Below are 26,894 nucleotides of genomic sequence, written 5' to 3'. Positions count from 1 at the left end.
ATATATACAGCTCAGGAAAACACATTTCGGTTGTCTATTGTAGGTCAGTGTTGATGACACACGCAGAACAATGTGGACCTCATGGAGGCCGTGTCACGGCTCGATAAGAGCCTTGGGGGAGGGGCAGCAATGCAGGGATTGCATAGCTGCTGACTGCTCCTTTTCGTCTTTGCCAGTGAATGCCTGTGACAAGAAGAACATGGGATCTGATGTAACAGCAGTAACAGTGCCAGCGGGGAGGGGACAGAGATCTCCACAGTGTCATCCCGGGCACAGAATGGGTCCCCTCCAACTGTTAAATTCCTCAATTCAACTGAAGCCAAACTAGGATTTGTAACTTTAACGTAGAAAGCAGATTCATAACAAGCCACACTGGTGCAGAGTTGGAAACTTTATTAAAGATATTTCACTACAGGCTTTAAGCATGACGGTTAGAAGAAAGACACCTAGGGGTGAAACCAAGCTAAACCTGAGAGCGTGGGTGCGGGCTCCGGGAATTAGGTCCTAATTGATTGTCTTCATTTTTGTGGTTTTCAAGCAACACCTCAAAAAGTTGCTAAGAAACATCTATTTCCAGTTCTCTCTCTTTTGATTAGTGGGATTATAGGACGGCCCCAGAGATGCATTGGATGGGATGACAAAGTCTGAGAAAGCAGAATCAGAAGGAGTAGGATTCCATAACGGGACACGGTGCTTGTCCTTTCTTTGTATATGGGGTTTCTCGTGAGACTCCTAGAGGACTGCAGGTAAAGAGCGAAGCTGGGAGAAAGGCTGTAAGCAGTTGTGTCTCTACGTAAGCAGTTTGTGCTGGAGCGGGGTGGGGTGGGGAGGCGGTTTGCTCCGGTTTCCCCTGTCTTTCTATTCCACTTCAACAACAGCAATTTTTTTTATGAAATGTATGAAATGTAACTCTGGAATATAGAGAAGGCAGCTCAGAGAGGCCCAGCATGCTGTGTCTACACAAGGAGCAGGGCGAGAAGATGAAGTGAGCCAGTCTCACCAAACAGAACTCAGTAGCTCTCAATTTAGTTACTCCATGTGAATTTCTGGTGCCGTTCTGGATAGTTCAGTAATTCTTGACTTTGTAATTTATACCAAGCCTGCGGTGATATAATAATAATAATAATAATAATAATAATAATAATAATAGCAACAATAATAATAGTAATAATATTCTGTGTACTGCCACCCCTTCTCTAGATATAAGTTGCTGACCCTTACTGTATTTGATGACGATGTTTTTCTCTCTTTTTGTTTACAGTAAAAATTGTACTTATTCCTGCAGGCCAGGAAATTGTAATGCCTTTCAGAGTTGATGCTCCATTTAGATTCCTCAAGGAGCACTTTGCACACTTATTACGTATCCCCCATCATGTATTGCAAATGGCCTATACAGGTAAGTTTAAAGCCTAATGAGTTTATCAAGACTGTTCTGGCTTTAACTTGTAAGTCGCCAAAGATCTTTAATTTTAAAACTATCCTGATATTTCGCATTTCAGCGCTATATTGTGGTAGGTGGTAGTTCACTTAACACATTTTCATAAATGCGTCTTATTCTATATCCTTTGGATATAACTGAACATTTTCAGAGTCACATCCTCAAGTCATTGACGGACTAGCAAGGAAGGTGGGCATGAGGTAGCTATCAATATTTATCACGGAGATGCTTTCCTGGCAGTAGCCACCTACACTTGACGTTTACGGAGGAAGGAACCTGAGTGGCATTCCAGTCAATAAAAGCAACAATTATTGGAATAAGTCCCAAAGGGGTGGGGAAACTTGGTACTTTTAGGAAAGTAGCAAGAAGCTTTGTGTGGATGGAGGGGAATGAGGTTGAACAAGAGTGGGCAATGAAGAACTCATAGAGCATAAATAAAGGCAGTTCCTGAGTTTTCTATACGTTGAGGTAACTCTCACAATTACATTCTGCAGATGTTGCTGAGAATCTCTGCTTAAGCTCGTCAGTCATATGTTGTAATTAGATAACTTGTTTGTAACTGTGGTAGTCTGCCAGGTTAGCACAGCTAGTATGTTTATGTAGGACTCATATGAACCAATCCTAATGCTTTTATTAAAATAGTTTTTTTTACTGACTTATAAAGATATTATAAATAGTTTCCAAAAGAGCAAGTTTACCTCTAAATTAATTTGTAAGAGCTGGGGGGGTGGTATGATGGCACAACAGGTCAAGATACTTTAAACCTCACGTTTTGAGTTCTATCCCGGGAACCACATGGTGGAAGGAGAGAGCTGACTCCTACAAGTTGTCCACATCGCTCCTGTGTGACACACACACACACACACACACACACACACACACACACACAGAATAAGTGAATAAAAATTCAATAAAAAGCTTTAAATGCCACAAGAGTGAATGAATGAACCCTGAGCGTTAAGATATATTGAAGTAGCCAGTCAATGGTTGGTGGTACAAACCAGGCCTGAGCTATGCATGACTATCAACAAAAATGGCAACGATGATCACAACGGTTGTCATGTTGAGTCCTTAAGCATGTTAGTCCTTCTCTGAAATACTCTGCTACAGGCTTGGTATAAGTTACACAACTACCCTTTTAAGGGACACACCATTGCTAAATCAGGTTACTGGAAAGTAAACTCAGGGAACCTCTATAAAGTCAATGTGCTAGTAAGCAGCCGAGTTTGGACTGTAGGATATCAAAGAGAGAAGTTTAAATATGGGCCATTAACTCAAACATGAAGCTTAAAATTGGATGCTCTACAGAGGGTAGAGATCCAGTAGAGGATAGAGACACTGAAGGGGCTCTACTTTTAGTGTTTATTCGTCTTTATAGTTACCACGACAACCACTGGGCAGTACCAAGTTCATGTCAGCACCAAACCGAGAAATGTGAGATTCTATACCAACCAAGCATCCTTCAAAACAGGTGCTTGCTTTATTCCACCATGAGGGCTGTAGTCAAGTTAAGTAGTCTGTGCCCCCTCTAGAGAAGAACACAGGAATGAGGCAAGCTTATGAAATGCGTGTCTAGGTGTGTCAGTCCATCTGGATTACGCAAACCTAGAAGGTCTTCGGGTGTGCTACCTTGCCTGAGTAGCCATGTTGCTGGATTAAAATTCCTCTACACTTTATATTTTATTAACTAGTAACCCCATACGTACTTACGATCCCATGATGCTTCAACAAGTTATATGAGTTGATTAAAGCAAGGTGATTGAAACTTCAATCCGTGTATTTTCCAATTATCTACAAAATATACTAAATTGCTTTTCACCGTAGTTCCTGTCTTGCGGACTTGTATGAACATTATAGCATGAGGTAGAAATCACTTATGTTACCTTTAGTAATTTACTGACATGTGTTCCTACGAGCAGCGTTGTTATTTTCCGTTTCCTTAAAATAGGAGCATCTGGTCGATCTCTGCATATAATGGTGACCATAGCTAACAGCATGCATTATATGCTTGAAAATTACTAATACAGTCAAATCGAAGTGTTCTCACCAAAGAAGGTAAGCGTGTAAGTAATGGCTCTGTTAGCTTCACAGCATGGGCACATATTGATTGAAACATCATTTGTTACAAGTTTAGATCACGCAACTTTCCCCATTTAAAATAAAGAGTAAACAGAGACTTGCATTTCTCTGCCACAAAACACCCTAATATTTTCATGTTCCTAGGAATCAGTGTTGGGAATAATGAGTCCCTGATACAATATGGAGTCAAACCACGGGAAATCGTTCAAATGAATGTATTTTCCTCAGAACCCGACCAATATCCAGTCAGAAGAATAGAGGGCTTGAGTGAGGGCTCCAAGATCATAACGGTCACCATTCAGACCGGTGAGTCCTCTAATTTCTGCCAGACAAAGTGGTTGAGTGCTCCCCTGTGCTGAACTTTCCTGCAGCCTTGGCTTTCGTCTCCTTAGGCATCGAACGCTACGAGGAGGTAGCTGTGGAGATAGTAAAATCTGACTTCCACAAGCCATTTCTTGGTGGATTTAGACATAAAATAACAGGACTAGAATACCACAATGCTGGGACACAAACTGTACCCAAGAAGATTCCGGAAAAAGACAATCTGTTCTGTAGGGACACCCAGGTAACATTTTTAATCCTTCTGTTTGTTTATGTGTATGGCCATTGTATACTGGATTACCCCCTCGACTTTCTTCTTAATTGTGCCCCAATCTGCACAGCTTTGGGATTGACCTCACTGGGGTGACAGGTAATGAAGAGATGATGGGACATATGAGATCTGGTGAATCATGTGCTCTGATGGAGACAACCAGTGGCCCAGAGACTCGGTACATTTACTATGTATCACTGGATGGGCAGTCTACTGTGGAAGGCAGAGGTTTGCTTATTATATACAGCTGAATAAGGAGGCGTCTCATCTCTTAGGGGGTATCTAGGGGAACAGTTTCAGGCAGTAGCCATGAGAGGAGGAAGCTGGGAATGATATTTTCTTCACACCCCGTCTGCTTCCTTCCTTTGACCAATGGAAGGCTTTGCTACTGCTCTGATCTGACCTAGGGAAAGGCAGGCCATTCCCACGATATGAGGCACTGGGGTCCTTGCCCTACATTCACTCAGAATGCCGCCCACTCCCCACATAGTTACTATTAGGACAACTAAGATGATAAAAGATTAGTGCAACCACGTAGGAAAACACTCTCCACTTGCCGATGCTTGTAAGATTTTTTTAACTATAGAATTTATGGAGTAGGTGCTTATTCTTAATTTTTTTTTACTTTAGACAGTTTTTCAGAAAAAGAAGCTGCAACAAACTATGAATACCACCTCCACTCAGATGACTAAAATCGGTGTATACGTATCAAACATGACTGATAAACTGCTCACGCCAGGAAGTTACTTTTCAGCTGCAGAGTACCACGCTCGAAGGTTGAACGCGGTAAGAAAGTGTTCGCTGGGGTGGGATGCTGGAAATTAGATGCCATGCCAATGTTCTCTGCGTATTTCCCAAAGCATAAGTGTGAGTCGCATTCTATTGAATATACCTCTACAGACATAACCAGAATTAAAAACTTAACTAACTTTCCGTCCCCTAAGGAACCTCCTCTGTTTTTGTGCAGCCTCTGGCCATTATGAGACTTCTCAACACTCTGTCTCTAACTTTTATGCCAGTACAGTCATATGGGGACTTCCCCAACTTACTAGGAGACAAGGAAGTTTGTCCTCTCTGATAAATATGTACTTGCTTCAATTTTTTTTAATCATGTGATGATCTTCCTTCCTTCCTTCCTTCCTTCCTTCCTTTCTTTCTTTCTTTCTTTCTTTCTTTCTTTCTTTCTTTCTTTCTTTCTTTCTTTCCTTCTTTCTTTCTCTCTTTCTTTTTACCATTTTCACCATTTCCAACCTAATTAATCTCTTACAGATAAATTACAATAGTATCTAACTATCATCTACCATCACTTGGGCATGAATAGAAATGACCTGAAATCAGGAATACACACACATACATGTACACACACACACACACACACACACACACACACACACACACACACACACACGTTCTGAAGCCAGCTCTTTTTCTACCCTAACCAGACCAAGATATCAGAAATGAACATGGAATACAAAAGCCTGTTAACGCTTTACCCCTATGGAAACTCTACCAAGGCCAATTCTAGGGTAGCTTACTACCTGGCCATATCAATGCCCACTGGGCCAACCTGATAGGGTTTTGACTTTTTAGACTAAACTAGGGAAAAGAGAGAGTTGCACAGAGTGTTGAGAAATTTCCTTAAGTGACGTTCTCTTGGCACTGTCAGTACACAACAAAGCTGTTTGGAAATGGGCCAGCATCAGCTGCGGCAAGGACAAGGGTCTACTTCCTCCTTTGGAACAGCGAGAAGAGTTGTGACTGTGTCCATTCTCTGAAGATTAGCACCTCAGTTATAAACCAAGACTGTGTTTCTTTGTTAAAGAGTGTTAGATCCTCCAGGCAGGAGTCAGATGTTTCATTCTCACTGATCTCATTTCAAAGAGCAGAGTTCTTGACAGTTTATGATTTTAGAGAGAGAACAAAGTTTCTTAGTGAAGAAGGGAACAGTAGTCATTCAAAGAGAGGGGTTGCAACATGACATCTTGAAGGTGCACAGAGTCCTCGGAAGAAAGACTCTTTCTTTTTTTTTTTTTCCCCTTCAAGTGACATAACTTTATTTGTCTTTATTTTTTTTCTTTTCTTTTTTTTTTTTTTTTTTTTTATTAACTTGAGTATTTCCCATATACATCTCGAGTGTCACTCCCCTTCCCGGTTTCCGGGCAAACATCCCCCTCCCCCCTCCCCTTCCTCATGGGCGCTCCCCTCCCAACCCTCCCCCCATTGCCGCCCTCCCCCCATAGACTAGTTCACTGGGGGTTCAGTCTTAGCAGGACCCAGGGCCTCCCCCTCCACCGGTGCCCTTACTAGGACATTCATTGCTACCTATGGGGTCAGAGTCCAGGGTCAGTCCATGTATAGTCCTTAGGTAGTGGCTTAGTCCCTGGAAGCTCTGGTTGCTTGGCACTGTTGTACTTTTGGGGTCTCGAGCCCCTTCAAGCTCTTCCATTTCCTTCTCTGATTCCTTCAATAGGGGACCTATTCTCAGTTCAGTGGTCTGCTGCTGGCATTCGCCTCTGCATTTGCTGTACTCTGGCTGTGTCTCTCAGGAGCGATCTACATCCGGCTCCTGTCGGTCTGCACTTCTTTGCTTCATCCATCCTGTCCAATTGGGTGGCTGTATATGTATGGGCCACATGTGGGGCAGGCTCCGAATGGGTGTTCCTTAAGTCTCTGTTTCAATCTTTGCCTCTCCCTTCCCTACCAAGGGTATTCTTTTTCCTCATTTAAAGAAGGAGTGAAGCATTCACATTTTGATCATCCGTCTTGAGTTTCGTTTGTTCTAGGGATCTAGGGTAATTCAAGCATTTGGGCTAATAGCCACTTATCAATGAGTGCATACCATGTATGTCTTTCTGTGATTGGGTTAGCTCACTCAGGATGATACTTTCCAGTTCCAACCATTTGCCTACGAATTTCATAAACTCGTTGTTTTTGATAGCTGAGTAATATTCCATTGGGTAGATGTACCACATTTTCTGTATCCATTCCTCTGTTGAAGGGCATCTGGGTTCTTTCCATTTTCTGGCTATTATAAATAAGGCTGCGATGAACATAGTGGAGCACGTGTCTCTTTTATATGTTGAGGCATCTTTTGGGTATATGCCCAAGAGAGGTATAGCTGGATCCTCAGGCAGTTCAATGTCCAATTTTCTGAGGAACCTCCAGACTGATTTCCAGAATGGTTGTACCAGTCTGCAATCCCACCAACAATGGAGGAGTGTTCCTCTTTCTCCGCATCCTCGCCAGCATCTGCTGTCACCTGAGTTTTTGATCTTAGCCATTCTCACTGGTGTGAGGTGAAATCTCAGGGTTGTTTTGATTTGCATTTCCCTTATGACTAAAGATGTTGAACATTTCTTTAGGTTTTTCTCAGCCATTCGGCATTCCTCAACTGTGAATTCTTTGTTTAGCTCTGAACCCCATTTTTTAATAGGGTTATTTGTTTCCCTGCGGTCTAACTTCTTGAGTTCTTTGTATATTTTGGATATAAGGCCTCTATCTGTTGTAGGATTGGTAAAGATCTTTTCCCAATCTGTTGGTTGCCGTTTTGTCTTAACCACAGTGTCCTTTGCCTTACAGAAGCTTTGCAGTTTTATGAGATCCCATTTGTCGATTCTTGATCTTAGAGCATAAGCCATTGGTGTTTTGTTCAGGAAATTTTTTCCAGTGCCCATGTGTTCCAGATGTTTCCCTAGTTTTTCTTCTATTAGTTTGAGTGTGTCTGGTTTGATGTGGAGGTCCTTGATCCACTTGGACTTAAGCTTTGTACAGGGTGATAAGCATGGATCGATCTGCATTCTTCTACATGTTGCCCTCCAGTTGAACCAGCACCATTTGCTGAAAATGCTATCTTTTTTCCGACTCTTTCTTTTCTTAGTCTGTAGCTGACTTCGTTAGTGCCATTAAGATTTCTAGCCCTTGGGTTTTTTCTTTTTAAATTTTATTTTTGAGATTACAGTATAATTGCATCTCTCCCTTCCCTTTCTCCCCTCCAAACCTTCCCATATACCTCACACACATACATACACACACACACGTACATGCACATACACACTGTGCGTGTGTCTTGTTCAGTTTGTATAATACTGCTTGTTATGTATGTTTTATTTTTAGAACTGACCATTTATTACTGGACAACCAATTTGTGTGCTTTTTTTCCCCCTAAGGAAGACCACTTCCCCTGTTCCCAGCTTTCCTCAAATGCCTATAGTTCTTTATGGGTTGAGGCCTTTTGGACTTTTCCAAATCTGTGTAAACTGACTACATGACTACTCCATGGTGTGAGTAAGGGCAAGTTTTGTTTTGTTTTGCTTTATCTTAGATATGAGGGATAAAACAACATAGGCATCAGGAAGAGTCCAGAAAGGGCAAAGAGAAGGTAGTAGACTGAACATGGTCAGTAGACTGGACCTGGCCAAGACAGAAGCAAGAACAGAGTAGAGAGACAGAAAGAATAGTGAGATACGAAGACAAAGAGAGGCCAGAGCATGGGAATGGAGAGCAATCAAGTGCAGAATATCAGGATACAGTTAATCTGGTCAGGGAAAGGGCAAAGTGGGAACTCTTTTGGAGGGAGAGAGAGCTAAGCAGAGAAGGATGAGGGTGAGGAGGAATATAAGGCTATATTTCTTGCATAGCAGAGGATGAGGGTGAGGAGGAATATAAGGCTATATTTCTTGCATAGCAGAAATAGTAGGGTTAGAAGAATGGGCAGCTGGAGGTGGGGGGTGCCATGAACTTTAGAAGTTTAGGGAGAGGAGGAGGCTTAGTAACTTGAATATCTCCTTCAATGACTGTGACGTCAGTAGTCCTGAATGGTTAGCTAGGTTTCCAGTATCAGGGATGGTCATGTTGAGAAGATCTTAAGTCCAATTATGGAGGTGTGTGTGTCTGTGTGTGTATATGTGTGTGTGTGTATGTGTGTGTGTGTCTGTGTGTGTATGTGTATGTGTGTATGTGTGTGTATATGTGTGTGTATATGTGTGTGTATATGTGTGTATGTGTGTGTATATGTGTGTGTATGTGTGTGTATATGTGTGTGTATGTGTGTGTGTATGTGTGTGTATGTGTATGTGTGTGTATGTGTGTGTGTGTATGCGTGTGTATGTGTGTGTCTGTGTGTGTCTGTGTGTGTCTGTGTGTGTGTATGTGTACGTGTGTGTGTGTGTGTGTGTGTGTGTGTGTGACTACTACACTCTTATTGTTCCCACACTATGCTTGCCGATGGTGTGATCCATATGTAGGATCCACATCTGAGTAGGACTTTTGGTTATCTCCCTCCTTTGAAAGCTTGCATGGTGCCTTCTGATACCACGGAAGCCAGTCCTCAGGGAGGCAGCATTCAGGTGAGTTCCAACTCAGGGACTTTTGGGGCCTGCTTCTGAAGTGTATAGTCTCTTCAGCATCAGATTTACTGTCCACCAAGGGCAATAGCAACGAGCAAAGATCAGAGTACGTGAGGTAACCCAGACCTGAGGAGATGGATGTTGCGTGTTCTCTTTCACTGGAGGCTCTAGCTCCAAAGCATCAGACAGGAGGACGTAGCCTACAGTAACTATGGAAACTAAGAGAGTAAATCGGGACCACTGCCAGTGTCATGGGAATGGAGAGCAATCGAGTGCAGAATATCAGGATACAGTTAATCTGGTCAGGGAAAGGGCAAAGTGGGAACTCTTTTGGAGGGAGAGAGAACTAAGCAGAGAAGGGACGAGGGTGAGGAGGAATATAAGGCTAAAAGTGATCTGCAAGGGGCAGAGGGATAAAAAAGAGGCTCCCCAGGGAAAGTGGAGAGAGAATACAGAACAAGGGGGGAGACATTAATGTCTGAAAAAGCCACAAGTAATCGTTGTATTAGCCAGCTACTTACTTAAAAACTATAATGCACGCAATTCTCTCTCTCTCTCTCTCTCTCTCTCTCTCTCTCTCTCTCTCTCTCTCTCTGTATTTATAATTTTAATGAATTTTTCTAATCTAGGCTGATAATTCTCCCTCCAAAGAGCCGGAGACCACTGAACAACTGTCCCCCCTCCAATACCAGACACGAGAAGCCTTATTTTGAGGTGTTGTCTAAGGCTATCCAATAAACTACAAAAACATACAGCCCACTGGCATTGCCCTGGTTTCTTATGTAAGAGCAGGAAAGTCTTTGTACTATTTAAAAAGCTTCCACTGCAGCCTTAGATCACCCCATGGTAATACATATCCCATTTATTTACTGATTTTTCGAAATGTATTCGTTCTTTTAATATTGGCTGTTTTATGCTGACGTCTTTCCCTTTACTCTAAAGACACTAACCATGCTCAACCTGGTCTTGTTTCTGTCGTGTTTCACATCAGTAAAGTGGTTCAGAAGCTTCAGCTTTAGAATCCAGTGCAGAGCATGTTGGACGAGTGCTCTTGAGCACCTCTGGGGTGGCACCTGGGGGTTCACGCTGGCGGAGGTTTCCAGACAATCACTGGTGCCGTTAGCCTGGGCTCTACCCTGCTAACTGGTTTTACAAGCGACTATCTCCGTAAAAGTACATCGTTCTCGCTGTTCCAGTAGGCCCTTCTCTTTTCTTGGCTCTTTTAAAATGGACAATTAATCTTTGGTGTATACTTAAGCGAACTTCTGAAGTGGTTAGATAGATTCAAACAGAATGCTCTCCCCCTTGCCCCCCAAGGTTAATTTTTCCCGGGGACCCTGGGACATCTCTCACAATGTCATATAACTGTAGGGAAAAATATCATCTGGTTCAGGGAGACCATGGAGATTCCACTGGGTAGACTATATCTAGTGCAGGTCTACACAGGAGAACATTTACACAGAGGAAAATTTTTGTTAATGCTTCCAAATAAAATAATAGTCTTATCAGTTAGAGCCTCTGACCTGCTTTCTGATGATATACATGTGTACTTCCTGCTACGTGTTTAGAAAACACTATTCTGTTGTAAATATGTGTTTAAACTCATAGCCACTCCATAGGCTAGAAACATTTAACATTTCTAACTGCTGTAATGTTTACTGAACAACTCTTAGGCTAAAAACTTTCTATGTCTCCCACTACTGTCGAGCCAATAGTTAGTTACCCAAGGCCAGACAGGGAAGGAAAGCAGAAAGATGATTGGCCCTGGTTTTCCCTGTGGAATCTGTGCTCTTAAGCACATACAAATAGTCTTGGAGCAATGTATGGGTAGATTTGGAATCCAAAGAATAGTGGCACATTGCTCAGAGTTTTATATCACTGTGCAGAATAATATCTCAGAGAGAAACAGGGTCAGAAGGCCAGTGTTATTTTGTTGTGGAATCCAAGCTGAAACAATCCTTGGTACCTTTCTTTATGCTCGGATCAGCAAGTCAGTGACCCTTTCTGTTTCCTTTTGACTTAAACACAGGTGATAGTGATTCAGACTGCCTACAGGCGATGGCACGCTAAGTGCTATGTCGACAGCCTAAGACTACAAAAGAAAATGAGGTTGGAGTGGGAAAAAGAGGAAGAACTTAAGAAGATCCGAGAGAAGGAAGAATGGATACGAATGGACTATTACCGGAGGCACAATCCTAAAACAACCGAAGACTTTGAGCTCCTTTTCAATGCTCTAGAACGTAAGTGCCTCGGGAACTTTGAAGCACAGACAGGCTTGATGGGATGGAAAGAAAGACACCGTTGTCACAGGGAGTTCTCTTAGAGATCTGTTACAAAAATCTATAAAATTACATATAGATGTGTACATGTATATTTATGTACATATGTATGTGTATATTTATATACATACACATACACATGTACATATTTGGATATATATACACACAAGGACAGACACACAAATGCGTGCGTGCGCGCGCGCACACACACACACACACACACACACACACACACACACACACACACACAGACACGGCTGCCCTGGAACTCACTGTGTAGACTAGACTGGGCTCTGAGATCTGTTTGCCTCTGTGCTAGAATTAAAAGTATGCTCCAGCTCACTAACAAATGTGTTCTATTTGAGATGGGAATTAAGTGTCTCGAATAACAACACTGTGTATGTGGCTGTGAGAACCACGCAGTTCTAGTATATCCTTGCACTCCTGCTTTAGCCAATAGGTTAAAATGATTGCTCATCCAATTTTCTGATGCTTTGAGCAGCTTGTGAATTCAGAGTCATGAGTTGTTTAGTCCTTACACATTCTGTGTCATGGTGCTCTTTAGCAAGAGTCCTTTAACCTTCAGCGGCGGCGGCGGCGGCGGCGGCGGCGGCGGCGGCGGCAGCAGCAGCAGCAGCAGCAGCAGCAGCAACAACAACAACTTTACCTTATTTCCTGTCTAGGGTGTGTGTTGGTTATAGATAAAAGCAAGGGTTTCCTTACTCCCAGTGTTAGGACCAGTGTCACCCTACTCAAAAGGTTTGTGCAGGCAACATGATGGAGGATAGAGAGTGAAGAAAGGGCACCAAGGAGGCGGAGGGGGATCTCCTGCCCTGGGTGAAGAGCCCCATGGCCTTCTCAAGTAATGAAATACACGAAGGTTGAGAACAAGTAAGGCAAGCGCTCTTACTTCTGGCCCTCCTCAGAACACGGGTACTCAAACCAACGTTCTTCAGCAGCGGGCATTCATGGGCATTCATGGGCATTCATGGGCATTCATGGGCATTCATGGGCATTCGGGTCAGTGGAATCAGCTCTACTGCACTGCTGGTGGCATCTGATGGTCTCCACTGCACCCAGGGTTTCCGTGTAGACTTCCTGATGCTCTGGTTATTACAGTCTTTCTGTCCCTTCTTCCACGATGCCCACGAGCCATAGTTGCAGGAACGGTGACAGACATGTATCTATTGGACTCCCCATGATCCTTGATGTGTTCGACATCATGTCTGGTTGTGGTTTTCTGTGATGTCTCCATTTTATGTGAGAGGGGCTTCTTGGATGGGGGTAGTAGCTACTCTTACCTGCTTTTGTGGTTACTACCTGTGTATGAGGATCAATTTTTAAAGATTTATTTATTTATTTTAAGCATAGCTGTCTTCAGACACACCAGAAGAGGGCATTGGATCCTATTACAGAGGATTGTGAGCCGCCTTGTGGTGCTGGGAATTGAACTCAGGACCTCTGGAAGAGCAGTCAGTGCTCTTAACCACCGAGCCATCTCTCCAGTCCAAGGATCAATCCTTAAATTGATGATACAGTAGAGAAGATTGGTAGCCACGTCTTGTTTTAAACCCTATAATCATAAGACTAATGTTCTCTTATAGCAGGAGTCTATGAGAATAATGTTTCAAATCATATATGAGTTAGGCAAAGATGTCATTATTCTGTCATGTTGATGGGCATTTGTGAAAAATATCAAAAAATACCAAATTATGCCTTGTTGTTAGTGTTATGTAGTACAAATCCCTCTCTTCTTGTAAACTTGTTTCCCTAACTCTGAAGAGAATACACAATTTCAGCCAAATCTTATTCAATAAAGTGAAAAGCACAGAATATGACACTTATGGAAATACATATGTGAGTTTCTCTTCTCTAGTGACTAATCTTAACCTGTGTTTAAATATGACTATACAAGAATTGTATAGAGACAATTAAAAAATAGAAATTTTTTACATAGGAAATTTATGTCAGTTCTACAGCTTAGAATTATGAATGAAAAGATTTAGAAGAGTTAAACAAACCGTGGGTGTCGTTACTCAACATCTGTTTCATGATCAGTATTTCTTGCCACTCTTCAATTTCATACAAGTTTTTCATGCTATTTCCCTAACTGCGCCTTGTAACTGCTGCCCTCTTGTGGCTCATAATGAGAATTGCATGGTTTGAACTGAAAATCGCAAATCCAAAGTTTTCTTTATAAAGACAGTCTTTTCTCAGAAGTAAAAGCAAAATGATATTTACCTAAGATGATAAACATTGCCATCTATTATACATCAGACAAGATTGTCTCCAGTTGATACCTGATATTTGTTTCTTTTTTATAGCAGTGTGGTAGGGCGGATTTTCACGAACTTGAATTTCCGTGAATGCCAAGAGCTGAAGGACATTGGTTTGAGTACCCGTATTCTTTTTTCAACATAATATTTTTATTGATTATTTTGGAATTTCATATAATGCACTCTGATTACACTCATTTCTCTCTCAGGTTTACACATCCTCTCAGGTCTGTCCCCCCACCCACATGACCACCCTCCCAAAAAAGAAGAAACACCCTCCCCGACCCCACCCCACCCCTGCTCAAAGTAAGTGCAATTTGTGTTGTTCATGTACTCAGTGGAGCATGGTCAAACTCCCATTGGCCAGCCCCTGAGTATCAGTTCCTAAGGAGGGCCTTGGGTACCAGGGCTCGTCTTGCATCTTTTCAATTTTTATGTAAGTAGAATTATGCAGAATGGATTTTTATGTCTGTCTTCTAGACTTCAATATTATAGTGTGAATTCTGTCTGTGTTATCATATGTGATTCAGGATTTCATCCTCATTTCTATAGGCTGTGCCATTGCAGAACAGGGTCACAATTATTTTTATCAGTTTCACTATTGATTTATACTCAGGCTCCATTTTTCAAAATATAAGTAGTGGCCTTTGTTGAAGAAAACAAGTGTGCATTTCTCTAGGGCTTAACGTGAGACAGGCATTTTCAGCTTTCGTGGGCTGGTGCCTTTCAAAGATCGTTCCAGTTTATATTTCAAAGAAAAGTATAACCTTTAATTACTCCACCATCCTGTCTAATCTCGGGCATTTCTGTCTTCTTCATTGTGCTCCTTCTAGAGGATGCACAGCACTATTGCCCTGACTTATTTTCGCCTGAGAGCCTGAGAGATTAGATATCAGGATATCAACATCAGTGAAAGACATTCTGTTCCCCTCATAAGGATTTTATAGAAGAAATAGAGAACAAATCCTTGGCCCATGGACCACTCTGTAAGATCAAAGAAATAAAAAAGAAGGAAAGATAAGACGAGGCTAGTAAAAGTGTTTGTTATTTTTTATTTCTTAAAAGTGCTTCATTACTTTGAAGTAGTTCCCAAAAGGATTGCGAGAGGTATTTCAAGGGAGCCCTCTTGGGGGTCTTTGAAATACGCTCCTTTGGTTTGAGGAACACAGAGAACTTGGTGGTAACCCCTGTCCCGGAAGGTTGGCGTCTGATTGCGTACGAGGCAGGATGCTAGGGATTTGGAAGAGAACATTGCTTGTACACGAGTCCCGGGATATTTTGAGCAGAAGCCCACAGTTGTCTATGAAACCACACAGGAGAAAGTCCTCCCCGGTCTTGGGTCAATTGGAGAAATAACGCGATTTCGTCAGTAAGAGGCTCAACGCGAACTGCCAGCACTCTTAGAAGCAGTTTACCTGGAGTTCAGGCATCTCTCTCAGGGCCGGTGACTTGGGGAATGGGTAGGTTTAGCTTAAGTGTTCCAGGGCAGTAAGCAGGAGTCGTGTCAGGCTGGAAGAAGAGGAGTTCTACTCAGCTAAGCCAGAATGCACATTCTCACCCTTCTCCCGAACACTGGGCAAAAGAAGCAGAGATTAGGGGAGCAAAGCTCCAGAGCCCGTCTATCCTTTCTTCAAACCTCCTCTGCGGGCTCTGTCCTTCACACCTTTGACATCTGTAGTCTCTGGATCAAAACAGTCCTGCTACTGTAGAGGGAGGGCTCACGAAGCTCAAAGAACCCACCAGCGGCTTACATCCCTGCGGCTCCTCCCGGAGCCATATAAGCAGGGTGTTATAATCATACAACAGTCGCTGGGCAGAGGAGGGGACTCCTCTAGTGTATCAAAACCTCCCACCGGTGCAGGGGACTGCCAGTCTCTCGGAGTCATCACTCAGGGTGCTAGGACATTTTGGTGATGCAGCCAGCCGCTCAAGTCGCTCAGGCAACTGTGATAAATAACTGGTCCCCCCAGATTTTGTTAATTTCTTTGGTCTGTCATTGTCCTTGTATCCAGGGCGAGTAGGCGTTTTGTAACAGCCTGTCTTTCATTCTTCTGGTGGTGTCTTGGCTAGAGCGAATGTCCTCACCTTTGATAAAGTTCAGTTTATCGATTTGTTTTTGTATAGATCATGTCCTTAGTGTTACGTATAAAACCTCTTTAAACTTGGGGTCACGTAGCTTCTCTTCTGTGTTTTCTTCTGAAGTTTTATAGGTTTATGTTTTACATTTAGATATATAATTCAATATGAAGAAATATATGAGTTACGCCTCACATAAGTTGAAGTTAATTTTGTTAATGCCTCGGTCTTGAGCGCCTGCTTGTTCTCTCTGTATTTGTTGAAAACACAGCCCTGTCCTCATGTCTTTGTCGATGCCTTACTCTTTTGTGGGCTCCTAAAAGCAAAATACTATAGGCTGTGTAGCTTACGAGCGATACATTCAAGGATGCGCTGCTTGTGTAGGCCTGAGTCATTAGTGCTTCGTCTTCATCTAATTAGTGAGCGTTCCATTACCTAGTCATTTCCTGGAAACCCAGACTAAGACCAATGCCTCGAGGAGACAAGTTCACATGTGAATTTTGGGACACACACACACACACACACACACACACACACACACACACACACACACTGACCACAGTCATAATCAGTCACTTTACTATACAGTATGTGTATAGATCGTTTTTTCTTTCTTTCTTTCTTTCTTTCTTTTTTTTTTTTTTTTTTTTTTTTTGCTGATTATCCCACCTCCGTCTCTGTCTCTTATTGACATGACGGTGTTGTGATTCTGTGTCTTGAAACTGAGGAATAAGTCTTCCCATTGTTCTTCTGTTCGTTCCGGTTCCTGTTTTTACACTCAGGTTTTGCAATCAGCTTTATTATATTAAAGAAAACGACTTGGCTGGGAGTTTGAACGGAGTCGTCGTGTTTAATCTATAGATACACACCGGGAAAACTGGCATCCTAACATTATCAAGCCTGCGCACTTGTTTCAATCTTTTCTGATTTCCTTTATCAGTGTTTTGCCTTTCAACATACAAACCCTTCAGACATTTTATTAACTTTTTCCTGTTACTTAATCGTTTTGGTATTATTTAAACAAATTCCAGCAGTAAGGTAAGGGTGTCATTTAGTGGCAGAATGCTTGCCTGGGTTAAATTCCAGCACTGGAAAAAGACATTTTAAATAAAGCTCCAGGTGCTTGTTTCTGCCACAGAGGAACACAATCGATCTATATACATTAATTTTATAGCCTCTGACTTGGCCAAACCCACTTACTCATTAATTGTGGATGCCTTCTTTCTTTTTATACAGACAATTAGGAACTCTTCCTTTAGGAAGTTTAAAAGTTTTACTGTCTGAACTAGTTAGTACTTCCAGTGTGAATAAGAATGAGAAGAAAGCATATTTTCTAATCCTAGAAAACGGGTTTGCCCATTTATTTGCATGTGTGGAAATCAATTTGTTTCAATGCAATTTGCTTTTAACTTTTTCTCCCTGAATAACCTTTTCTCCATTGGCATGATTTGCTTTTTCCTCTTTATCAGAAATCAGTTACCTGCCTACTTGTAGCTCTGTCTGCAAGCATCTAGGATCTTGATCCTGTCCCATTGAACCATCTGTCAATCTTCACACCTACACCATACTGTCTCAGTTGCCGTAGTTTTAGTTTTATGATTCTTTTTTTTTTTTTTTGGTTCTTTTTTTTTTTTTTTTTTCGGAGCTGGGGACCGAACCCAGGGCCTTGCGCTTCCTAGGCAAGCGCTCTACCACTGAGCTAAATCCCCAACCCCTTAGTTTTATGATTCTTGAAACCGGCTATGATTCCTCTTGAGTGTATTTTGTTTTCAAAGTAGGTTTGACTATGCTAAGTCTTTTGCTTCTCTCTCTCTCTCTCTCTCTCTCTCTCTCTCTCTCTCTCTCTCTCTCTTTCTTCCTTTAACATTTTAAATGGCATATTGGCAGATCTCAGAAAGGTTTGAGGACCACAATCTATTAAGTATATTCAAAGTACAGCTTATGTTTAGAATGAGCCTGTAAATTTAAAAAAAAAGTCTGCTAGGAGTCTGAATTAGGGACGATTCACATTGATGTAACGCTAGGCAGAATGAATGCTGTTTATCACAATGGGCATTATTTTACCAGGGCATAGTGTTCAGCAAATATATTTCTGCATCACTCGAGTCCTAAATTCATCAAGGCTTGTCTTGTTTTCATACAAAATAGACTTTATTTTGAAAATGTTCTGTTGTACCTGAGAAGACTGTGTTGTCTGTTATAATTCGAAGAGGTGGTTGGTAAATATCAGTCACAACAATTTTGTTTAGAGTGTTGTGAAAATCAGTGTATTTACTAATTTCCCAAGTCTGTATTTACCAACTATCAGGAGAGAGGTATCTCAAGGCCACGCTTTCTTCTTGTCTTCTCTAATTTTCCTTTACTTTTCAATCAGATTTTGCTTGGTGTAGTTTGAATCTCTTGTTAGATGCAGAAATATTTAAAATGATGTGCTAATACATATACTAGAGACAGAATGAAATATTTTTTTTTTATTAACTTGAGTATTTCTTATATACATTTCGAGTGTTATTCCCTTTCCCGGTTTCCGGGCAAACATCCCCCTCCCCCCTCCCCTTCCTTATGGGTGTTCCCCTCCCAACCTTCCCCCCATTGCCGCCCTCCCCTCAACAGTCTAGTTCACTGGGGGTTCAGTCTTAGCGGGACCCAGGGCTTCCCCTTCCACTGGTGATCTTACTAGGATATTCATTGCTTCCTATGAGGTCAGAGTCCAGGGTCAGTCCATGTATAGTCTTTAGGTAGTGGCTTAGTCCCTGGAAGCTCTGGTTGCTTGGCATTGTTGTACACAGAATGAAATCTTAATCGTTATGAATTTCATTATTTCTTGTATCATTGTTTTCTATGATAAACTTGGGCTGATATCAGTATATTCCTCTTTTCCCTCTCACCTTTTCTCCTTCCCTTTCTTTCCACCCTCCCTGCTTCCTTTTCTCCTTCTCTTACCCCACCCCCACACTCTCTCTCTCTCTCTCTCTCTCTCTCTCTCTCTCTCTCTCTCTCTGTTTTCTTCTGTTCATATCTTCTCCCTTTGTAACATAAGCTAGCTTAGAACTTGCGATTCTCCTGCCCATGTCCAAGTGTAGGTCTCAATGCCCAGCTCAGTTTTCTTTAGATCACTGTAGCATAATATACCTTCCTGTATTCTGTGACTTTTTAATCTTTGTGTCTTCATTTGGCTTTATCTTTAACACCTAATCAGATGACCTGTGCATTATCATTGGAATGTTGCGGTATAATTAAAAAAGAGCACGACTGGTTCCCCTGAGTCACCACTCCACGCTGGACCCCTGGTACTCTCTGAACCAGACGGTTGCTCACTGGCATTAGTTTTGTCACCATAAGGCCATACAGAGCTATCTTTATTTATCTCAGCTGCAGCTGGCTTCAGGGAGGCACCACACCATGTTAGCCTAGATACCTTCTGGCTCCAGCAGTCTCTCTGCTTCCATTGCTCGTCACCCTGGCCAACCCTGACCAGTCTGGAACTCTGGTTCCAGCTACCTGGTAATAGCAAGACTCAACAAACTGTAACCCAACAACCAGATTTTTATGTTAAATACTCAATGTACAATACATCCACACCATGAACTTACAACCAATTGAGAAGGATATAAACCACCCACCTAGATAAGATAAATTTGTCTACAGAAATCCATCCCAGCTACCTTGGCAATTCATGACCACCCGGATCTGGGTCATCCTTCTCAGTCTCCATTTTGATTCTCCCTCCTTCTCTTTCTCTCCCTACAAAAGCTTTGTCCCCACCTTATTCGTTTACTGCCCACTCATGGCCTTGATCTAATCTAACTTGGGCCAGCCCTCACTTATATAATGACATCAACCTACAGGAATGTTTGGATAGTAATTTGCATTTAATGTGTTATTGAAGCATTCATATATATATATATACACACACACATATATATATATATATATATATAGTTTCTTACCATTTCTTCTATATTTGTCTTTATTTTAAAGGTCCATTTAATTTAGATGTTCATCTGTTTACTGTTGTGTGTTTAAATTTGCCTATCTTTCTCTACTACTTTTATCCTTTTATCTTTCAAGCTCCTCATTTGACAGTCTTGTTAGGCGTATGTTGTCCCCTTTCGGGCCATTTGGCCTTCCAGTTTATGATAAGAATTTTAAAATATGGGGTTGGGGATTTAGCTCAGTGGAAGGCCCTGGGTTCGGTCCCCAGCTCCGAAAAAAAAAAGAATTTTTAAAATATGTATGTACATAAACTGCCATGGGAGATAAACTATTGTAGCTCCCAAGACTTCTTTCTTAGAGACTGCAAGTTCAAATAAGATGTTTCAGAGTCAATATAGATAGTCACCCTAACTTGTCCAAAAATATAAACTTAAGGGACAAATCAACTTCGTTATTTCCAATTAACCAACCAAGCAAATCCATTTAACCAGTTTCTTTCATATTTTTTCCTCAAAATTATTTGTAGTTACTGTCTTCCTTATCAGTTAAAATTGCATTCCCCCCAAATTCTGATGTTGACATCTGAATTCCTTGTACCTCAAGTTGCTGTTTTATTTGGTGATTTTTTAAAAAAGAGCTAATAAAGAAAAATAGATATATAAGCATGCCTTACCATGATAAGAACTGGTGTGCCTATAAGAATATTTGTTTAGAATATCGGTAGTATATAGGGTGTAGCTTAGGAGAAAATGGCCACCAAAAGAGAGACTTCAGGAGCAAAGAAGGCTGGAGCATTTTGACCTCAGACTCACGCTCTCCAGAACTGTTGGGGAAATGGAATTTTGTTGTTTAACACATGAAGCTCTGTGGGTACTTTGTTGTGTCAGCCCCAGAAAACGAGCACAGCACTTCAGTGTCCTCGACTGTTTCATTGTCATCTCCAGGGAGCATAAGTCATATGAAAGGGGAGGATTCCCTCTTGACTTCCACACTCCCCACCTTGGTGTAGTTCAGATGACTCTGCCCTGTGACTTTCTACTACTCGTCAGTGGTTGGCACATTGTACTGATGTGTTTTATCGTCCAATGGAGAGCTTTTTCTTTTAATTAAAATTAAGACTCATTGTTTTCATTTCTAATTAGCTCAATAGTCAACTTTCATTTCAAACGTCATACCAATAAGCTAACAAAAACATGAAAATTGATTCTGTGTGAATGTGTGTCTGAATATACACGCATATTTCCAGATTTTAGCACGTCTTACGTATTGATACAGGGAAATAATATACCCCTCTTTAACATTTCCAGACTAATTTGTAGAATAACTTCATGACCTAGACTTAATTAGGCTCTGGATGCTTTAATGGAAAGCTGGGAAATAAAACAGGCTTCCTAATACCAGTCAGCTTTTATTTGCTTCCTGGGAGCAACTTCGTAATTCCATGAGATAAATATTCTCAGTTATTACTTCTACAAGAAAACAATTTCCCTTTATCCATCAACTGACTTTTGGTAGATGGGGTTTGTCATATTTCTTAAAGTTATTCTGGCTGGTGAAGCTACTTTTAAATAACAAACTCATCAATCACAGGTTTCCTGGACTTTCATAATATAATTTAGCTCTCAAATTTACAGTCCTTTTGACGAAGATAATTTAGCTTTTACATTTCAAAAATCCTCTTGCTGGATAGATTTAAGCTGTACAGTGTTTGAATAATGTATCTCTGATAAACGATAGAGTGGATTCCTACAAAGAGCTGGACCAGCAATCCTTGACCTGATTTGGGTGGTTTCAACTTGAAATATGAGAGGGCAAAGAAATATCCTGATAAAATTGCAAAGACACAGCATTGTAACATGCTGGGAGGCCAAAAAGCTCACACTCAAGTTCCAGACGCTCATTTTATAATTCCTACTGAGTATTAAAGTAAATCTGAATCTTTAATAAAAAAGCAAATGCTTTCTAACCGTGTCAGCTCATGTAAATGAAATACATGTTAAAATATTCCTCCAACCTTGTAAGAGCGTAACCACACCTGTAACACAGCAGTAGGGGAGTGCTTATGCTTGGATTATGTCTATCGAACAAGAAATAGACTCTTCTGTCAAGAGGTATATCAAACAAACTCTTAAATCCAATGGTGAGAAACGCTGGGCATTAGATGATGATAAATGGGAAGAGAAGCAGAAACTCTGTTCTTTTGTATTTATTTATTTTTTTACCACCCATACAATTAGAGAGAGTAGGAAATGTGTTAATTCCTTGAAGAGCAAGGTAAGGCCATCTCACTTTATGCACCCTAGAATCTTAGAGAGTTATGCTTACATAATAGCGACAGACACATTGGTGAGTATTTTTCATCGACAAACAAATGTTAGGATATTGGTAGGTACAATAACCATATAAAAGAGAAGGCTTATTAAAGAATAGGTTTCCTTGTGTGAGCAGAATGAATTTGGGGAGCTTTCTTAGAAATATCATCCTGATACTGTACTCACACGCAATTTCCATGCAGAGGGAAAAGTTTACCACTGAAGGGAAATCCTTGTTGTAAGCCAATTGGTAGGTTGCATGTTCAGAAAGCCATCGCAGCTTTTGATGGAAGAGTGTATCCCACACAGCTGACTTCCTGAGTTTGGATCCCTGCCCACTTTCTAGCTCTGTGGTCCTGGGCAGGTTGCACAGCACTGTTGACCTCAGTTTCTCTCTCACCAAGACGAGAGATGATAGCGCATACTTCATTGGCTTTTCAGGAGATTCAGCAAGATTCTATGTGTTCCGTGCTTACAAATAAACCAACTGCATTTTGTCTTTATAATGTAACATATGCTTACTACAGCTGTGTTTGTAACTGGTAGTTTCCCTTCACGGGAATGGCTAGAACATGATCACATGACTTTTGATATAAACATTAACTATAGTCAGGGCATAAAATGATCTTTTATGTCAGGTACTAGACTTTGAGTTTTTCCCTCTCGTTTCTTATATGAATGCTACATATTCTGATTTCATGTTGTTTCTCCCAGCCAACTTTCCATGTTTGAATTTCGGTGTCATTTTGTTTCAAGCATGCCTCCTGTGAGTATCGTGCCTGAGAGTACCATACAAGATTCCTCTACTTTGGGTGTTGGAAAGGTGGCCCAGGTGGTGAGGGATGCCTACCGCTTTCCTATAAGACTTGTCACCTATGTTGACTGGTCCACAACCACCTGCGACTCCAGATCTAGGGCATTTGTCAATCTTTTCTGGTCTTTCTGGACACATGTGGTATACTCACAAGACATATATGCACATAAATGAAAATGATTAGGAGAAATCTCCAAGGTTGTTCTGTTTAATCTCCAACAGAAATATGTAAATACAATCATTTCATATTTAAACATAACTTATTACCCATTATTTCCTCTCTCTCTCTCTCTCTCTCTCTCTCTCTCTCTCTCTCTCACTCACTCCAGTACAAACAAATACAGTTACTATTCTTTTCAACTATAATTTAAAACAGCTGACATTCTCTTTAGGTTTTTAAGGTATGGTCACTATCAAACACTTTCAAAAGCGACCTTTTTCTCTAGCTTCTACTCATGTTAATTAAGATTTACCACCCCCTTTTACAAAAATCACTTTGTGAGATGACACTGTTACAGTCCTTGGAACAGTGCTTGCAGATTCTGGGGACAGTTCACTTCCAATTTATTCACCCAAATAAATCTTCCTTATGTCTTTTGGGAATTCTGCCTGTCATTGACATATCAAATTCTTCTCATTTCTATTCCTGCTTTACATCTCCATCCTTCTCCCTCCTGCATATTTCTTGTCACTTCAGTTAGGAGATTGTGTGGAAGGCTGTGCAGAAGCCTCTATCTTGACAGAAATTTGACAGTCTATTTTGACTGGTGTGGTAGGAAACAGGGAAAGGTTGACCAAGATGTGAGAAGAAATTATGTCACATAATGTACAATTTAAAAATGAAAGTGTTTGTGTCTCAAGAAGGGAAAATGTAAGAGAGACATGACACAACCTTCAGTCACCCAAAGGGATGGCATGTAGCTCACGAAATTGGTTCCGTGGCAGGCAAATTATTCCTGTCCAAGTCACTGAGAGGAGGATGCGTGATCAAATGTAGGATTGAGCGATTTAATTTCTAAGGTATTTTCCTATCCGATGCTTCTGTCAGTGTAAGTCGGACACTTTTGAAATGTGAAATGAAAAAGAATTTTCTTCCCCACATTTACTTTATATAAGGATTTGACCAGTAGCCTTATTAAAAACATATCTCCATCTAGAAATTTTGATTGAAATTTGAGGTATGATGTAGAAATTCTTGTGTGACGATACAGGTCTGTATTCAGGTAGAATGAGTTTACTAAATTGTTTTCTTTGGGAATTTTATGTCTCGTGATATAGTCACACAACAGCATCGTTATTTATAGAGACCAAGTCTTTAAAATTGTCTACAAGAGTATCATAGCATAAGGCACTGGTTTAAATACACAGTAAATGCAGTTAAATTCGGTGACTTGCTTTGGGGTTTTGTGAGGAATAGAAACATGATACAATGCATGTGGTAAGTAATATAAACTGTTCTGTATCCAGCTACTATTTTGGGTCATTAGAGCAGATACTAAGGTGGAATAAAAGGTAATCCAGAAAGGGCAGGGAGAGTAGAGGAAGTCAAAGGAAGCCTTCGGACTTGTAGAAGATGAAAAAGTAAATGGAAGAGGGTTGGTTGTGAAGGATGCAAAACTGTTAGGAATACTAAATGCTCTCGAGTTACAATTCTTTAGTAAAAGGCGAAAGATTTATACGATCTGAAGAGAAACCAGAGTATCGAGTTACAATTCTTATACATTATTCTAGTTTTGAGTGTTGGAGAGCAAGGACCTGCATCTGATTTCCAGGAATCACATAAGGTGGCTTCTAATCACCGGCAGCTCCAGCTCCAGAGAGATTGGACACATCTGGTCTGCACGGTGTGCACACCCACACACAACCGCGATTAAAAAAAATAAAAATAAATCTCTTCTTGGAAGAAAAATCTGCAAATTGTGACAACTCAAGAACCTTTCATGTCATCCCTCCAGTTTGGCGTCAAGAAGAAGTCACACAAGTTGAGCAATATTCAAGTGAGGCTGAAAGGAAAGCTGCTCTGTGCGAGCTTTTGGAAAAAGAGACGCAGATAATTGCTTCCATCGGGAGACATAGATACGTTGCTCAGTTGGAGAGACAGGATGTAGCTACACAAGCTTTTCTGGATAAGGTTAGTGAAGTTATTTTAATAGGCATGTATTTTCAGTTTAACCATGTGGAATAATAAACTACAGGAGAGACCTATACCACGAGAACGTCCATAAAATTTTAAAATTTATTTATTTATTTATTTATTTATTTATTCTCCTTCCAGTCACCCCCCCCCTCCTGAGAGTTCCACATCCCACACCTCCTCCCCACCCCTGGCACTCCCCCATCTCCACAAGGATGTCCCCACTCCACCCACCCCACCAGACCTCTAAACTTCCTGAGGCCTCCAGTCTCTTGAGGGTTGGGTGCATCTTCTCTGACTGAACCCAGACCTGGGTGTCCTCTGCTGTATGTGTTGGAGGCCTCATCTCAGCTGGTATATGCTGCCTGGTCGGTGACCCAGTGTCTGAGAGATCTCAGGGGTCCAGGTTAATTGAGACTGCTGGTCTTCCTACAGGATTGCCTTCCTCCTTGGCTTCCTCTAGCTTTTCCCTAATTCAACCAGAATGGGTAGCAGCTTCCGTTCATTGCTTGGACACACATACCTGCATCCAACTCTTTCAGCTGCTTGTTGTGTCTTTTGGAGAGCAGTCATGGTAGGTCCCTTTTTGTGAACTCCCCATAGCTTCATAGTGGGGTCAGGTCTTGGGCCTCCCCTTGAGCTGGATCCCACTTGGGGCTGTCGCTGGACTTTCTTTTCCTCAGGCTCTTCTCCATTTCCACCCATGCATTTCTTTCAGTCAGGAAGAATTATGCGTCAGAGCTTTGGCTGTGGGATAGCAACCCCATCCCTCACTTGATGCCCTGTCTTTCTGCTGGAGGTAGATTCAATAAATTCTGTCTCCCCATTGTAGGACCTTTCATCTAGGGTTCCCCATTTAGAGTCCTGAGAGTCTCTCACTTCCCAGGTCTTTGGTACATTCTAGAGAGTCCTCCCAACCTCCTTCCTCCTGAGGTGGCCAGTTTCCATTCTTTCTGCTGGCCCTCAGGGCTTCAGTCCTTTTCCCTAACCCAATACCAGATCATGTTCCCCTCTCCCCTCACCCCTCCCCTCACTTTTGGGTCTGAGTTACCTCACTCAGGATGACATTTTCTTTTTTTCTTTTCTTTTCTTTTATTTTATTTATTTTTTTTAACTTGAGTATTTCTTATTTACATTTCGAGTGTTATTCCCTTTCCCGGTTTACGGGCCAACATCCCCCTAATCCCTCCCCCTCCCCTTCTTTATGGGTGTTCCCCTCCCCATCCTCCCCCCATTGCTGCCCTCCCCCCAACAATCACGTTCAGTCTTAGCAGGACTCAGGACTTCCCCTTCCACTGGTGCTCTTACTAGGATATTCACTGCTACCTATGAGGTCAGAGTCCAGGGTCAGTCCATGTATAGTCTTTAGGTAGTGGCTTAGTCCCTGGAAGCTCTGGTTGGTAGGCATTGTTGTACATATGGGGTCTCGAGCCCCTTCAAGCTCTTCCAGTTCTTTCTCTGATTCCTTCAACGGGGGTCCTGTTCTCAGTTCAGTGGTTTGCTGCTGGCATTCGCCTATGGATTTGCTGTATTCTGGCTGTGTCTCTCAGGAGCGATCTATATCCGGCTCCTGTCGGACTGCACTTCTTTGCTTCATCCATCTTGTCTAATTG

The 26,894-nt window shown here is 41.6% G+C and overlaps 1 protein-coding gene across 4 annotated transcripts in view; it reads left to right on the top strand.

Moving 5' to 3' along the window:
* The window catches only part of Iqub (IQ motif and ubiquitin domain containing), a 64,944-nt gene that overhangs the window by 8,327 nt on the left and 29,723 nt on the right, over window positions 1–26,894 (top strand). For 2 of the 4 annotated variants that reach the window (NM_001034130.1, XM_063285735.1), the window contains exons 3-8: window positions 1,262–1,396; window positions 3,662–3,823; window positions 3,910–4,082; window positions 4,740–4,895; window positions 11,484–11,694; window positions 25,103–25,278. In NM_001034130.1, coding sequence (NP_001029302.1) covers window positions 1,262–1,396; window positions 3,662–3,823; window positions 3,910–4,082; window positions 4,740–4,895; window positions 11,484–11,694; window positions 25,103–25,278 — 1,013 coding nt within the window. Of the gene's footprint in view, window positions 1–596; window positions 747–1,261; window positions 1,397–3,386; window positions 3,494–3,661; window positions 3,824–3,909; window positions 4,083–4,739; window positions 4,896–11,483; window positions 11,695–25,102; window positions 25,279–26,894 lie in introns of all 4 variants that reach the window. The other 2 variants (XM_039107274.2, XM_039107272.2) reach the window with 2 other exon arrangements.

The sequence above is a fragment of the Rattus norvegicus genome, chromosome 4 (genome assembly GCF_036323735.1).
Source record: "Rattus norvegicus strain BN/NHsdMcwi chromosome 4, GRCr8, whole genome shotgun sequence".
NCBI classification, from domain to species: Eukaryota; Metazoa; Chordata; class Mammalia; order Rodentia; family Muridae; genus Rattus; species Rattus norvegicus.
This window is presented reverse-complemented; position numbering and strand designations above follow the sequence as displayed.